The 15,254-nt window shown below is 35.5% G+C and overlaps 1 protein-coding gene across 3 annotated transcripts in view; it reads right to left on the reverse strand.

The window, feature by feature from the left end:
- The window catches only part of LOC106880368 (rho GTPase-activating protein 7), a 216,516-nt gene that overhangs the window by 105,650 nt on the left and 95,612 nt on the right, over positions 1–15,254 (reverse strand). For all 3 annotated transcript variants that reach the window (XM_052972397.1, XM_052972398.1, XM_052972399.1), the window contains exon 3: positions 482–563. In XM_052972397.1, coding sequence (XP_052828357.1) covers positions 482–563 — 82 coding nt within the window. The remainder of the gene's footprint in view (positions 1–481; positions 564–15,254) is intronic.

Here is a 15,254-nt window from a genome sequence, read left to right on the forward strand (position 1 = left end):
TATATATATATATATATATATATATATATATGTATATGTATATATATATATGTATGTATGTATCATACAGATTTCATTTTGCCTCTTTTCATCATTTAGTGATAAGAATAGTGTGTATGTGTGAGGCACAGGTTCCTCTCTTTTTCACCACAACTAACATACCATACAATTCCACATCATTCTTCACCCTACTATCTACAGCATACCACACTATGCTAACAAATTTATCATAACATATCATACCACACCATACCATACTATACCAATCTCATATCACAACATACTTAATCCACATCATAGGTTTACTTGATTAAAGCAGACCAGGAGGTAAATAACTTAAATATTCCCATGCTCATATTTCACTTCAAGTTTTTCAGAAATATATTCCATTCAAACTGAAATTAGGAGAAAATACTGAGACAATGGTATTTGTTGAGAGTAGACAGAGTATGAAGAATTGTATAAAAAACTATAACTCTACCTGTTGAGGGCCTGTAGAGAATCTGTATCAAGGAAGTCATGGTCATTATGGACTGATTCTGTGTTGATAGGAAACTGACCATCTGCAATAAAACAAACAAAAATCACGTGAGAATACAGTCATTATTATCATCACCACCATCATTGCAACCACCACTACCAACATTACAACTATGACGACAACCACCATCACATAAATCATATTCAGCTAAGAAGCCTCTATTATAGTAACTCAGTTTGCTAACAACAGCAGCCAAATTTCCTTCAAGTCAAAAATCTCTGTGTTAAATAAGGAAAGATACATCAAACAATATAGTCCTAGATATATTATGGCTGCAAAAATATCAGAAAGGTCATGGCTTGAATGTTTTTGATCAGGGTAACCTGGTGTTAAGCAAGAGTAACAATAAAATCCCTTTTCCATAATTTGCAGCTTTAACTAATACCAGAAACTATCATTAAAGTCAACATGTTCAACTGTTTTCTTCTCGCAAAATTTGAGGTCTTATGCTTCTGTACGAAAAACATTCCCTGTAGTAAATAATATAAATTGTCATCATTGTTGTGAAGTTTTGAGATAGTTGGACATGTTTCTTTTGGTTCTTTCTCACATCATGGATCAATTCTTAACATACTGTCATGATTCTATTACAACCCAGTCCTGTAATGATTCTATTACAGAAGAGAAATGAATGATAGATGGAAGTAATACTCTTTTTGTTTCCACCACTTATGAACAACAGCCACTATAACACACAGATACATATGTATTTCTCTGTGTAAAAGAATGAATAGAGAAGTTTAGATTGCAAAACAGGGAAAGAGTTTCCAGCTTTCTTTTTTATCACCAGATGGGCTATAAGATATGACAGATGGGCTATAAGATATGACAGATGGGCTATAAGATATGAAAATGGTTGTGAAGGAAAAAAATTCTGGTACATAACAAGCAATGTTGCCTCAATAACTCATTCTCTTACTGGGCAGTCTGAACAAAGACAATAACTTTCCTCTGCATCTTGAAAGAAGCAAGGGCTTTTCTCATACACATGAAAACGCAATTGCAGACATTCCTAGCAAATGTGTGGAATAATACATCATTCACTGGTCAAGGAAAAAAAATGGAATCATATGCATAATATTCAAATTGGAGGGCAAAGTGAAAACAGGTTGAGCAGGTGTGTTAAACTCCTGTCCATAAGTCTGCACCACAATACCATGGGTGGCACAACACAAAAGTTACAATAAAGGATATTGGTCATGTTGACTCTTGGTTCACTGTCACATTGGTAATGTAATATGGACAAGTGGTGAGTGCAGCATAAATAAAAATGACATGTGGCTGCATAAGGTCTATATGGATTTATGAGTCCTAACATTCCCTGAAGACCAAAGAGCAATTCCAGAAGTGTGTCTCACTGGCTGTCAAAAAAAAAGCTACAAGACTAGTGGTGCCAGGTAGAAAACTCGGCTATTAAACTTATGATAGTAAAGGCTATTTAAGGGCTTTTTGTGCTGAGAAACTAGAAAAGTTCAGGAAGAGACAACAGCAGAATCAGCAACAAAACAACAGCTCCTGGAAGCTGGTGTTCTAACACCACTACCAGTCACAATGCTGGTTGAAGTTCCAAAGATGGTTAAAGATCTTGCCCTGTGATCAGAATCTAAAGTCAACAACTATGGGTCCTTTCTCCTGGTCACAACCAGTAGTATCACCCCAACATCTTAAAGACATGAAGAGTGAACAAGGGTGGCAAACTGACAGGGACAATACAAAGAATAGAAAAAGAAGACTTCAAGGGATACCGTTAACCCCAAGAAATAGCATGCAGAACAAGCAAAAGGAGATTTGTTCTTAGCTTAGAAGAAATCAAACTTAAGAAATCTACTTCTCCTTGGAAGCTATGAAGTTCATAGCACTGAAAGTATCTAACTAGGACTTGATGGACTTCCAGAATGAACTGTGAGAAGAAAGCATAGTTAAAAAGGTACTTGTTTGAGAAGAAATGAGAGCAGAGTGATGGAGAATATGCAAAAGATAGACAGTGGTGAATATGATATCAAAAGTTTATTGAACTTTCAAGCAGGATGTGAGTCCCTTCATGCCCATCCCAACACCAAAAATGTTTACAGACCCTTTAGGAAAAAATGATACAAGACAAACAGGTAGGGGTACTTTGGCCTAACCTAGCTGATGGTTTCTCATCTGTGTATGTTTGTGTGTGCAGGAGTGAGGGTTACCTAAATATTTTTTTATATTTTAAAATAACTTAGATATGTTTTAAAATTATTATGTTCTGATACAATGATCTATTTATTCAAACGTTTTACTTTATATCAAATTCTTAACAAGTCCTTAAACTGTACAATGTCTTTATTATCCTGCATGATTTTCATTTGTCTATCTCTTAAGGTTTTTTAACTCCTATATATAACATCTTTATTGTATTATGAAAGGCTCCTAGTGATAATAAAAGAAAAAGGCTGTTAATATCATTTGTATTAGTGGTTAAGAAAACTACTTCTCAAATACATAGTTTTTCATAGCAAAAATAACTGCAAGAGCTTCCTTTTCAATTTGACTATAATTTTTCTCTGCTGATATCAGAGAATGTGAGGCATGGACTGCCACCTTTATGTTACTATTTTTATATTTTTATAGCATTACTGCTCCTATGCTATACTCAGAAGCATCTGAAGCTACAACAATCTCCACTGCAGGATTGAAGCATGCTAACGACAAATCAGATATCAACATTTTTTATATTTCGCCAAATGCCCTTTGGCAGTTTTTGGACCAATTCCATTTCATATAGATTTTCAGCAGATTATTCAGTGGAACCCTCACCTTATGCATATTTGGAATATAATTTTGGTAATAATTTGCCAATCCTAAAAATGCTTGTAAGGTTGTTATGTTTATCGGATCGGGCATATTTTTGATTGTGTCTACCCTCAACAGGTCTGGTTGACATCCATTTCTGTCAATGATTTGTCCTAAATATCTTATTTACAGTAAGAAAAATTCACACTTTTCTTCACTCAAAGTAAAGCCATAATCCCTAAATTTTTTGAATACATATTTCACATGCTCTACTTGTTGATCCCTGGAGTCGCTTTTAATAAGTATATCATCCAGATATGGAATTGCGAATTCACAATCTGCTAACATTGCATCTATAATCTGTTAAAAAATTGCTGGTGCAACTTTTAAGACAAATGGTAACCTGTTGTATTTATAAAGTCCTTTATGTGTGTTAACTGTTAGATATTTAAAGTGTCAAAGAGATCCAATTTAGAAAGTATCTTGCCACTGTTTAATTTCACAAAAATATCCTCCAGAGTAGGTAGTGGATAGCAGCACATTTTAAGACATTCATTAAACCAGTGGAAAAATCATCACACACTCTGATTTTATTATTCGTTTTCTTAATGTACTGTTGGTGCTGCCCATTTAGAATATTCCACTTTGTTCTAGTCTCTCAAAATTTATCTGTTCTAATGCTGTGACTGGTACCATTCGTTTTTGTTTAAATGTTCTTGTATTTGAAACCACACCTTCATTTTGGTGCTTAGATCTAATTTACTAAACAGAACTTCAGGAAAAATATAAAAAATTTTTTTTCTTCAATTCGTCTGATGACTCATTTGTACTGGACAAAAAAAACCATTCACTTTATTACAGAAAAGATTTATGGGGAGGTGCCATAAATTAAACAATTCCATCCAGTCAGTACCGAACAAATATTTGGTATCATTTAACCCAAAAACTTTAGCTTTCAAGGTTTTTTCACGAAATGTAATGTTACTTATCAATTCGCCCTTAAAATATAATTATTTTCCTGAAATACCATGGGCAATTTTTGCGATTTCATTTAATTTAGATCTCCCAATCTTTTTCCATGTATCTGTGTTAATTATTGAGATGTTGCTGCTTGTATCCAATTGTAACTTTACGTTTGTGTTATTAATTTTTAAATACACAAATTTTCTTTCAGGCTCATTTGTACTTTTTTTGCCAATAATCTGTTTACATAATTTTTCTGTTGAACTGTTTTTTTTACGTTCTGTCCTACAATGTGTCTTTTTATGGCCTATTTTATCACACTTGTAGCATTTTATATTTTTAAACAGACAGTTATTTTAAAAATGTCGACCACTGCACCCATAACATGGATTTGGTCTTGATATTTTTTTTGTCTATTTTCTTATTCATTGCTGGTCGACACACTTAAATCTGAAGGCAATCTTTCTCTTCAATTTTATTTGTGTCATGTCTTATACTAATAATCCTCTGACATTCTTCTGCTACACAGTTAAATTGTGGTCCTGTTCTAATTTTGTTAATATCAGGCATCATATATCTACATCTTTGCTTGCAGTAAGCCCTTGAACAAAAATTAAAGACTTGAACATGACTGGGGTCGAACTCATTCAATTTGAATTTCTCACATTCTCTGTTAACCACTCTGGCATAGGTGACAAAATCATTGCTAGCGAGTATTGAACATGGAACATTTTTTACTGAAAATTTTCAATAAAATATTGTTTTATTGAAACAAATCTTACCTGGTTTCTTTGGCAGAATATAATTACTTTATTTTTCTTAAAAGTAGTCGTACATTTTTCTCGTTGGAACAACATTTACACTCTTCTTTGAGGATACCTTTGTATCTATGAAAATATGCAGAGAAGGTAGTACCTTCTGGATTATAGCTGAATTCTTCAATAAAGCTTGCTACACTGTCTAGTAAGAAGGAACCTGAAGTATTTTCAGACTTCTTCAACATTAATTCCAGCAACTGTTGATTCTGTTGTTGTTGTTGCTGCTGTAACTGCACCACTAAGGCCAATAAATCTTCCATGCTATAACGACTTTTTCTTTGGTTTCATATAAAAAGAAAAATTTTAAATGTCCAACACAAGCTTCAAACAACTCACCGCCACTTTAATATTAGATATATAACAAAGTGGGGAAGAAAGTATATACACGATGCACTATTACATGAGACTCAGTGCTCTATATCAAAGGCTCACAGTGAACTGCTACCAGCAGCAACTGCCAATCGCTCATAGTTCTTTGTTTTATACCAAATCAGTCTACCTTTTAGTCACTTGAGGAGTGGTTGGAATTATTCCACAACTTTTTGAGTTTTCTGTTGTATTTGTTTTTGTATTGTGTGTTGTTTGTGCAGTACAGGTTGTGTTCTGTTGGGTATCGGACTTCCATGGCACATGTTGTGGGCTTTATTCATTTTATTGGGTATTTTCAATATAAGTTTATTCCTGTATGTTTTTGGAGGAGTGTTGCATAGTAGTGTGTGTAAATCATAAATCAACCATTTCATAGTATTCATGGTTATCTGTCCATTGTTCTTCTTTTTTGGTTGGTTTTGTTATGGGTCCATTTTTCAGCGTTTACTTTTTGACAGAACACTGCCCATGGACATGTGTTGATGCTTCTTTCGTATTTATAATTATTATTGATGTATAAGCAAAAGACTGAGAAGAAACAGCAATGTGCATATAGAGAGAGGTCTTGTATAACGATTGGATGCATATGTAATTAAAATTTTAAATTTTAAATTTTACTCACTAGTTTGTAGTTTGTGTATAGAAATATTGTAGTCCACATGTTTACATTTTCATGCACATGTTACTGTGGTGGCACATCTGAAGGAAGCTATTCTACACACACACGCACACTCCATATCAGAAAAATCTTTCAGTTTCCCTGAGATGGCTTACATTAACACATAGTTTTCTTTCATTGTTTTTGTGGATTCTGAATTTCTGCTTCGTGGTGGTTTCAGATTAGATCTATATATCCAGCAATGAATGCTGCAGCTAAGTGGGTATGGGTACTGGGGAAGTGTTTCAACTAGATGTTGGGGACCTTGTCTATCCCTGGAGTTTTCCAGTTGCTAGTACTCCTCAGTGTGTCCGTGATCACTTGGCCTGTGATGGTGGGCCACACCAGTGGTTCTTTCTTGTTCTTCCATTCCTTTTCCCAATTAATCCATTTAGCATTTTTGTTGTGTTTTTTAGTTTACTCCATATTCCTTCCTAGTATGATTAAATCACATATGTTCTTGGCATGGAATCTATTGACATATTTTTTGTTTAACTTTCTGTAAAAACTTATTGTGTTTATTTTGAATTCTCTCTATTTTGTTGGAAGAAGCACTCCCGTTTTTCATGCTGTTTTATGCAGCAAGCTTTTGCTGCTATGCTCTGTTTAATTTTTTTCTTTTACTTCCCATGTATCTCTTTATTTTTTGTTTTGTGTTGTTTTGTTATATGAGTTTTTTTTTTTTCATATTTGATCCCTCTTTCTCTAATTCACAAAGTAGTGACAAGTCTTTCTTTTGTTTTTGAATTTTTTTTATTATGATCTATTTCCACTTGCTGTTTGATTTGGCTGGATGTTATCTTTCTTTGTAAGGGCTAAGCCCAGTTTCCCTGGATATCATTACAGCTGTTGAGTAGATCAAGGCATTTAGTTTGTTGATATCTAGTGTATCTTTTGTAACCTGGGGAGGCGCTTATGCTGGTCCAGATTTATCGACTAAGTGATGTTTACTTCTTCTATTTTTGTTATTTCTTCAGTCAGATTGTCTTTGTCCTCAGTTATAGTTGGTCTGTTATGATGTGTGTTATCATCACCATCACCATCACCATCACCATCACCACTACTATTATTCTTTTAACTCAGGTTTTGTTGGAACTCCTGGAATTTTGCATGTGTAGCAGGCTTGCTACCTGCAACCTACAATACCATGCTATCTATTTCTCTTCAACTATCCAATACTTTCCTGGTGATTCTGGCCATGCCAAGGAGGAAAACTTTTAGCAACAGCTCTACTGGGGCACTCTATTCCCATTTCCTTTATATTCCTCTGAATATCTTCTGATACTGACCCCGAGGCCCTGACAATAATTGGCACTATTTTCACCTTTTTAATTTTCCATATCCAAGCTTTTTTATATTCAAGAGGATTATATATGTCTATTTTTCACCTTCCTTAACTATTTGTTGGTCAAAGGGGCATGTAACATCAATTACAGAGCACATCTGCCGTGGTCAACTGGTGTGCTTTCTTTTGCAGTTTCTGATGATTAACTTGTCAATTAATAGCTGATCTTTTTTCCCCGCCAGCTTCTCTCTTGACACCCTGTCTATTCAATCAGTAGCATCCCACTTTTTTATACATGTCCATACAATTCACCAGCCAAAACACCTGATAGTAGTTTCCACATGAGCAGAAGACATGTTATTGAATAAAAGTTGGATATACTAATACCCTTTTCAAGATCCTTGACACGTAACAATGACTTTCCCATTTTCATTCAGCTGGGTACTGAGCTTTCCTACAAGCGCTTATCCAACTGTTCTGTTATCCTTTCATGGACCCCTCTCATCCTCTTCATCCAACATTCTTGAACACTATCTGGCCCTGGGCTCTTTCACTTTGGTATTTTACTTATTTGTCTTTTCATCTTTTCTGTATTATCTTTAGGTTACTTTGACCTTGTATATTTCTTAACTTATCTTGGATTTCATACAGCCACTCCACATTATTATGCTCAACAGGTCGATTATTATATTTTATTATTATTATTGTCTTACCATTTATTTTTTAAAATCATAGTGCATGGTTTCAGAAAGATTTGAACTTAAATGACCATATAAAGATGTTCTTTGTTTGCAGTGTCAATGTAGAGGGTAACATTGTGACATGATATACTTAATACTTAGTTTAAAGGCAATGATAGTACAGGATGAAACAGTAGCAACAGGCTATATGTACTGAGGCAATGGTCATGTGGAAAGACAGAGGGGAGAAAAGGAGTGATAAAGAAAGAGATATCAATAGTTCTAAGTAGTTTTTCAAAATACCATTAATAAACAAACATACACAATTATGAGATGTGGATAAAAAGTATCTGTTTTTGTTTTTTTTTACCAGCAAAAACCCACACCATGTGGACAAAATCTTTTGGGTGGGAAATGACACCACTCTTCCTGCACATGTGTGAAAATTTTCACATTGGTAGGCCATGTCAATTCCTGGCTGTTATGTTTTAGAGTACAGAAGTGTAATGCGCACTCATCTGATTTTTGTTTTCACACAAGCTGACTGAATGCATCGAACAGAGATCATAAATTCATGTCTCATTGACAGTGATAAGGGCAGTTTCTATGTGGAAGTGATTCTGCTGCTCTATCAGCACCTTGGGGATGAATTTCACCAGCACAAACCCACTGTTGAAATGGAATGCACAAATCCTATGCTTATTTCCACTTTGAGATCAATTTCCTGGATTGTTACATGATAGTCTTCCATGACTATTTGCCGAACCTTCTCAATAAGCTCCTCTTTCCAGCTTGTGGATGGCTTGCCTGTGCATGCCTTGCTCTCCACTGAGGTGTTGTCATATTTGAAGCAGTTGACCAGTTTTGCCCATGACATCATTACCACAGGCTTGCTGAGTCTTCTGGATGGTTTGAGCTCAACTATTACCAAGCTTTTGGCAAAACTTGATGCAATATTTCTGCTTGAACATCTCTGCTTCAGTGAAAACAAAACTCTGACAAGCATGCAATACATGTCTGTACTCTAAGCATACCTGTGCAGCAAGGGTGGTGTCACCTCCCACCCAAAAGATTTTGCCCACGCAACATTAGTTTTGGCAGGGAAAACTAATGGATACTTTTTGAAAGCACCTTGTATTCTTCATCTAGTTTCAGTCTTTGGACTGTGGCCATGCTGGGATAATAATGCTTTCCAATGTACTGTTGATTATGTTGACTCCTTATCTTATTAACCTCAGAAGGTGAAAGGTAAAGGTCATCTGAGGAGGATTTAAACTGAGAATACAAAGGAATATAACCAAATACAATATACATAATATATATATATGCAAACATTGAATATATATAAATATGCAGGTACAAATGTACCAAAATATGTGATAAGCTGTCATTTCCTACCTATATATAGGATTCACACACACACACACACACATATATAAGTTATGTGTGAGAAAGAGGGAGAGAGGGGAGGCAGGAGTCCATGCATGTGTGTGTATGAATCAGTGAAAGACATGAGTACCCACAATATAAGAATGTTAAACATTAATTAGTATCTTATTAAACTTGGCAAACCTGAAGATATTTTCTCTCATCTTTACTAAATTATGTGTGTGTGTGCACATGTTTGGCATTAGGAAGGGCGTTCAGCTCTAGAAACCATGTCAAAGCAGACAAGATGTTAAATGATGATGATGATATATTGATACTGTATTTAAAATATATTGATGAACATTTGACTGGAGACTTCTCTTACACTATAACACATGAAGAACCAACTGAGTTCATATATTGCTCTACACTGGTTACTGAACATACTACATAAAACTAAGAAAAACATGTCAAAGCAAGGCTAAGATATGTTTAGATATTCTTTTATTTGTTTCAGTCATTTGACTATAGCCATGCTGGTGCAGCACCGCCTTGAAGGTTTTTTAGTTGAACAAATCGACCCCAGGACTTATTCTGTGTGTGTGTGTGTGTGTGTGTGTGCGTGTGTGCATGCGTGCGTGCGTGCGTGTGTCACTCAGTCAGATCTAAGACATTTGTAAACCACAGGGGAACAAAAAAAAAATCAACAACATTATAAAGTATTTTTTCTATTTCACTTGTGCATATACATTCTGAACTCTTTAATCAACCAGCTCTATTACGAATATGAATACTGTAATCCAGCATGAAACAATACACTGACCTATACTCAAGAGAATTGCATGTCTCTTTAGATAATACAAAAAACATTTTTGCAGTTGAGAAAAACTTGTATAAACAACTTTCTAGAAATATTGCAAAAACTTATAAGAAAGCTAAACCTAACACAATTATATAAACAAGGAATTGAAAGCAGTTAACCATGGTCTTCAAAATGGATGGTAGAATTCGATGTTTAGATACCAGCCCCCACTTGGATTATTTTGAAAGACCACATACCTGATTTCTTAGCTGATCCTAAATGCAGATTCATTAACATAATGGAAAGTGAAATAGGTAGAAATAGTAAGGTCAAACTTGATGCAATTAATATGAGCAAAGTCAAAAATTATACACACTAGTTTCTGTAATTTATTAAAACAAAACAGTGGTTGAACAATTACATCATTTTTTTGACATGGTATCCTTGCTTTCTAATGCACTTCCTCCAGTGTTCCACAAGTTTGCTTGTTCTATTGGAGATGGTTTTCAGGTGGTTACACAGCCATTTATGCATTGCTTCCTGTGCTTCATTTGTAGCAAATTGACAACCTTGTAAAGGACGTTTGAGTGACCCAAAGGCAATAGTTGGATGGGTGAAATCTGGACTGCATACAGGGTGTTCCAGCAACTCAAAAATCAATTTTTCAATAGATTCAATGATGTGGGTAGCTGTATGTGAGTGTGCATTGTCAAGCAACAAACACACTTGCTTTGATAACAGACCTTGGTATTTGGTGAAAATTGCTTAGTTGGCCAGCATTTCATTGAAACCTACACTGGGGATTGTAGACCCCTTTTCCAGGTAATGTTTCAGTATAGGATCTTTTGTGTACCAAAAAACAGTTAGCATCATTTTTTCTGCGGAAAGTTGAGTCTTGAATTTCTTTTTGACCGACAATTCTGGGTGTTTCCACTCCATACTCTGACTTTTGGATTTTGGCTCAGAGTGATGGACTTAGGTTTTATCTCCTGTGACAATTCTCTCCAAAAAAGCTTTGCCTTCATAGTTGTAGTGGTTGAATAAGTATTGACAGATCTCTACACAACTGCTCTCTTGGCACCCATCGTGCACAGACTCTATGGAAGCAAAGCTTGTAAATGATTTCATATGCAAAACCATGACTAATTTGTAGAGAACATGCTACCTCATAGCTGGTCACTTGTCAGTTTGCCAGAGCTATCTCTCAAGTTTGTTGAATCTTCACATAAGTGGTGGAGGTTAATGGGCATCCTGCTCCTTCTTTGTGTTTCATGCCTGTCAGGCCATTTTAAAAGTTCTTGATCCACTGATACACACTTCTGCATGGTAGAGCACTGTCTCCATTTGTACTGAAAGCCTGTGATGAATTTCAGCTCCAGATACACCATCAGTCCAAGGAAATTGGATCACTGATCTCTGCTCTTCCTTAGTGCACACTGCCAGCAGAGGGGCCATGTTTCTTCTGTAACAGAAGAAAGAAAACTGGAATGATCAAGGTTAAACCTTGGTTACATAACCACAAGAGTACCACCATTTAGCATGTATGCACTGAAGGCAGTATCATTGACTTGTTGGTGAAAGTGCAGATAATTTTTGACCTCTCCTCATAAAATTATACAGTCTAATAACCTTTCTCTCTCAAATGACAGTATCTCAATAACAGATTGATTTGACAATCTATATGAAATACATGACTGTTAATTCAAGCAATTTTCAATAGTAAAATTTTACTCTTCTATTACTGAAAGCCTTATAATTCTGCCACGGATATGCTACCTTCATGGGTGGGGTTATAGATATTATTATATATGCAAGGAATTCCCTTCTATTGTATTTCAAGATTACTCTTTACTCTTTACTCTTTACTCTTTTACTTGTTTCAGTCATTTGACTGTGGCCATGCTGGAGCACCAGCTTTAGTCGAGCAAATCGACCCCGGGACTTATTTGTAAGCCTAGTACTTATTCTATCGGTCGCTTTTGCCGAACCGCTAAGTTATGGGGGACGTAAACACACCAGCATCGGTTGTCAAGTGATGCTTGGGGGGCAAACACAGACACACAAACACACATATATATACATATATATGACGGGCTTCTTTCAGTTTCCGTCTACCAAATCCACTCACAAGGCTTTGGTTGGCCGGAGGCTATAGCGGAAGTCACTTGCCCAAGGTGCCACGCGGTGGGACTGAACCCGGAACCATGTGGTTGGTAAGCAAGTTACTTACCACACAGCCACTCCTGTGCCTTGTCATTGTCATTTCTTTTTTTTTTTTTTTTTTCGCCAAACAAACACATGCACTATATATTATATTCGTTCTTCACTCGTTTATTGCTGTTCTTATTTTAACTTGTATCCATTGTCTGGAAAGCTTTCATCACACATCTGTGACCTTTTTAGCAACACTTTCCATCCTCATGTGTGCTCCTGCTCCACTTAGTTCATTCTGTTCTTCTGTTTTTTGCTAAGTGTTTCTGAATAAAGTGTAATAGGTCAGACCTTTTAGATGTCCCTATAGGGTGCTTTGAATTATTTATGTTAACAGCCTGCTAGCCATGTTTAATTTTATAGAATTACAATTATACAAGGAGGATAGTCTAATCTTAATGTATAATATAAATAATCACTAATTACACAGACTTAAAAAGAATTTAATTAATACTTTTAGAAGTTTTAACCTTAAAAATGCTAATAGTAACATAGTGAATGTATTAGATGTTACATTCAATCTAACTTCAGACATTTACTGCCATTAATGAAATTGTATATCATATTCACAAAAACTTGAATCACTCCTACCATTCTGAAAACGTTACCTATAAGCATTATCCATTGAATTTTCAGATTATCTTCCCATGAAGAGATGTATAACCATACTGCTGTATGAAGCTTTAAATAAAAGCAGCTCAGAATTGAACTCAAAACTGAAAAACAGAATAATAACAGTCCTTTCTGCTATAAGGCACAAGGCATCTCCAAACAGATCCCCTAATGCAGGCAACACCAGAAGGAAAGTTATATGACAAAGTCCATCTTTCAGTTTGAATGGCAGATCTAACATTGCCCCATCCTTTCTAAATTTAGTCTATAAACACTTCCACAAAATTTCTAAATTTAGTCTATAAACACTTCCACAAAATTTTTGATAGATATAATTTTAAAATAAGCTACAGATGAATGTAATTTTACTTTTTTTGCTAGTAATTAATTTCTTCTCCATATATGATTTTTCACTCCAATACAACTGTACTGACAGAAGTTCAAGTCATCTAAAATAGTAAATGCTTTCGAAAAATTGTTAGATACTGTGGGTTTCCACATGCTAAGGTTCCCACCAATAACATTAACACAAAGTGCTACATAGGTTTTACTGAGAACTCTTTTACATTCACATATATTTAGCATGCATACATACACATTTAGACATGAATATAGAAAACACACAACAAAATTATTGAAATACATCTGGAATTCAAAAGTATCACTAGCTACAAAAATTGTTGAATCCACAACTGCTTTATCAATTGGCCATAAGTCCCTCCTTTGTACATTTAAAAATGTTCAATAACACAGACTCCTAACCAGTTAAATTCTAAATGGAACTTGAGATCATCATGCTCATGTACAAAATTTATCCTACAGTTCTTCAAGTTATGTACCAGGCAACATCGAACATTTTCTTAAAAGATAACTTTGGAACCTGTCACACGTTTACCCTTCCACTGCCTTTAATCTTTGCTTATATTCATTTTCATCTTTCTTCTTTTAATGCCATGCTTTAATCCTACCCAATGACCTATATACATGTCCCTTACACTCCCACCAACTCTTGCATATCCCTGCATATAAGTAATTTGTTTACATATTCCAATGATATTAGAAATGTTAATGAGTTAAGAATACTTATTAGTTATAATTTATTTATTGGTAATAATTATAACCTACACCTCTTATGTAGATGCAGCAAGTGTGAAGAAGGAACAAATGATAGTAAATTAAATGAGGACAAGCATAATAATGCATGTAAATCTGCCAACCATTGGTGAACCACAATACAACCCTTCTTATTCCTCGCAGATACAGGCAAATGTATTCATACAGTTACGTAATTTGAAACAGATTTGTCATTGCCTAATTTATGAATCAAGGGATTTACCCACAGTGATCTCCCTTGGCAAACATTCTAGAAGATTCTAAGAAATTGGATTTATGTCCCTTTTACTAATCCCAGTGAACCGTGGAATGTTCTAGAATGTAATTTAGTCACCAGGGGGAGCCAACAGTTTCAGGACTATATATTGAATAGCCACAGAACATCAATCTGTCTTCGATCACCAGACCTTGTGCTAGACATATCTTTGTGTTGAGAGCACATAGGCTTTGCTATACATGGCCCAAGGCACCAAATGCCTTAGAGGAGCAACCTAATACCTCATAGGTATTAAGTCACACAACATGCACACAACTTGCTTTTACACGAGAACTAAACCTAAGAGGCATACAAAATTCTATCGTACATTTTAATTTACCTTCTACAGATGGAATGCGACTAGATAATATGTACTCATTCTTCATTTATGTACCACTTCAACCGAAGCATGGTATTGGTGAATTCCTACCTGGTTCTGAATTGGTATTAAATTATTAGTGAGGTTCAAGAATGGCTCTTTCATCATCTTCATCATCATCATCGTTTAACATCCGCTTTCCATGTTAGCATGGGTTGGACGATTTGACTGAGGATTGGTGAAACCAGATGGCTACACCAGGCTCCAATCTGATTTGGCAGAGTTTCTACAGCTGGATGCCCTTCTTAACACCAACTACTCCGAGAGTGTAGTGGGTGCTTTTACGTGCCACCTGCATGAAGGCCAGTCAGGCGGTACTGGCAATGACCATGCTCAAAATGGTGTATTTTACGTGCCACCTGCACAGGAGCCAATCCAACGGCACTGGCAATGATCTCGCTCGAATGTCTTTACACGTGCCACCGGCAGAAGTGCC

This window comes from Octopus bimaculoides, chromosome 13 (genome assembly GCF_001194135.2).
Source record: "Octopus bimaculoides isolate UCB-OBI-ISO-001 chromosome 13, ASM119413v2, whole genome shotgun sequence".
Lineage (NCBI taxonomy): Eukaryota > Metazoa > Mollusca > Cephalopoda > Octopoda > Octopodidae > Octopus > Octopus bimaculoides.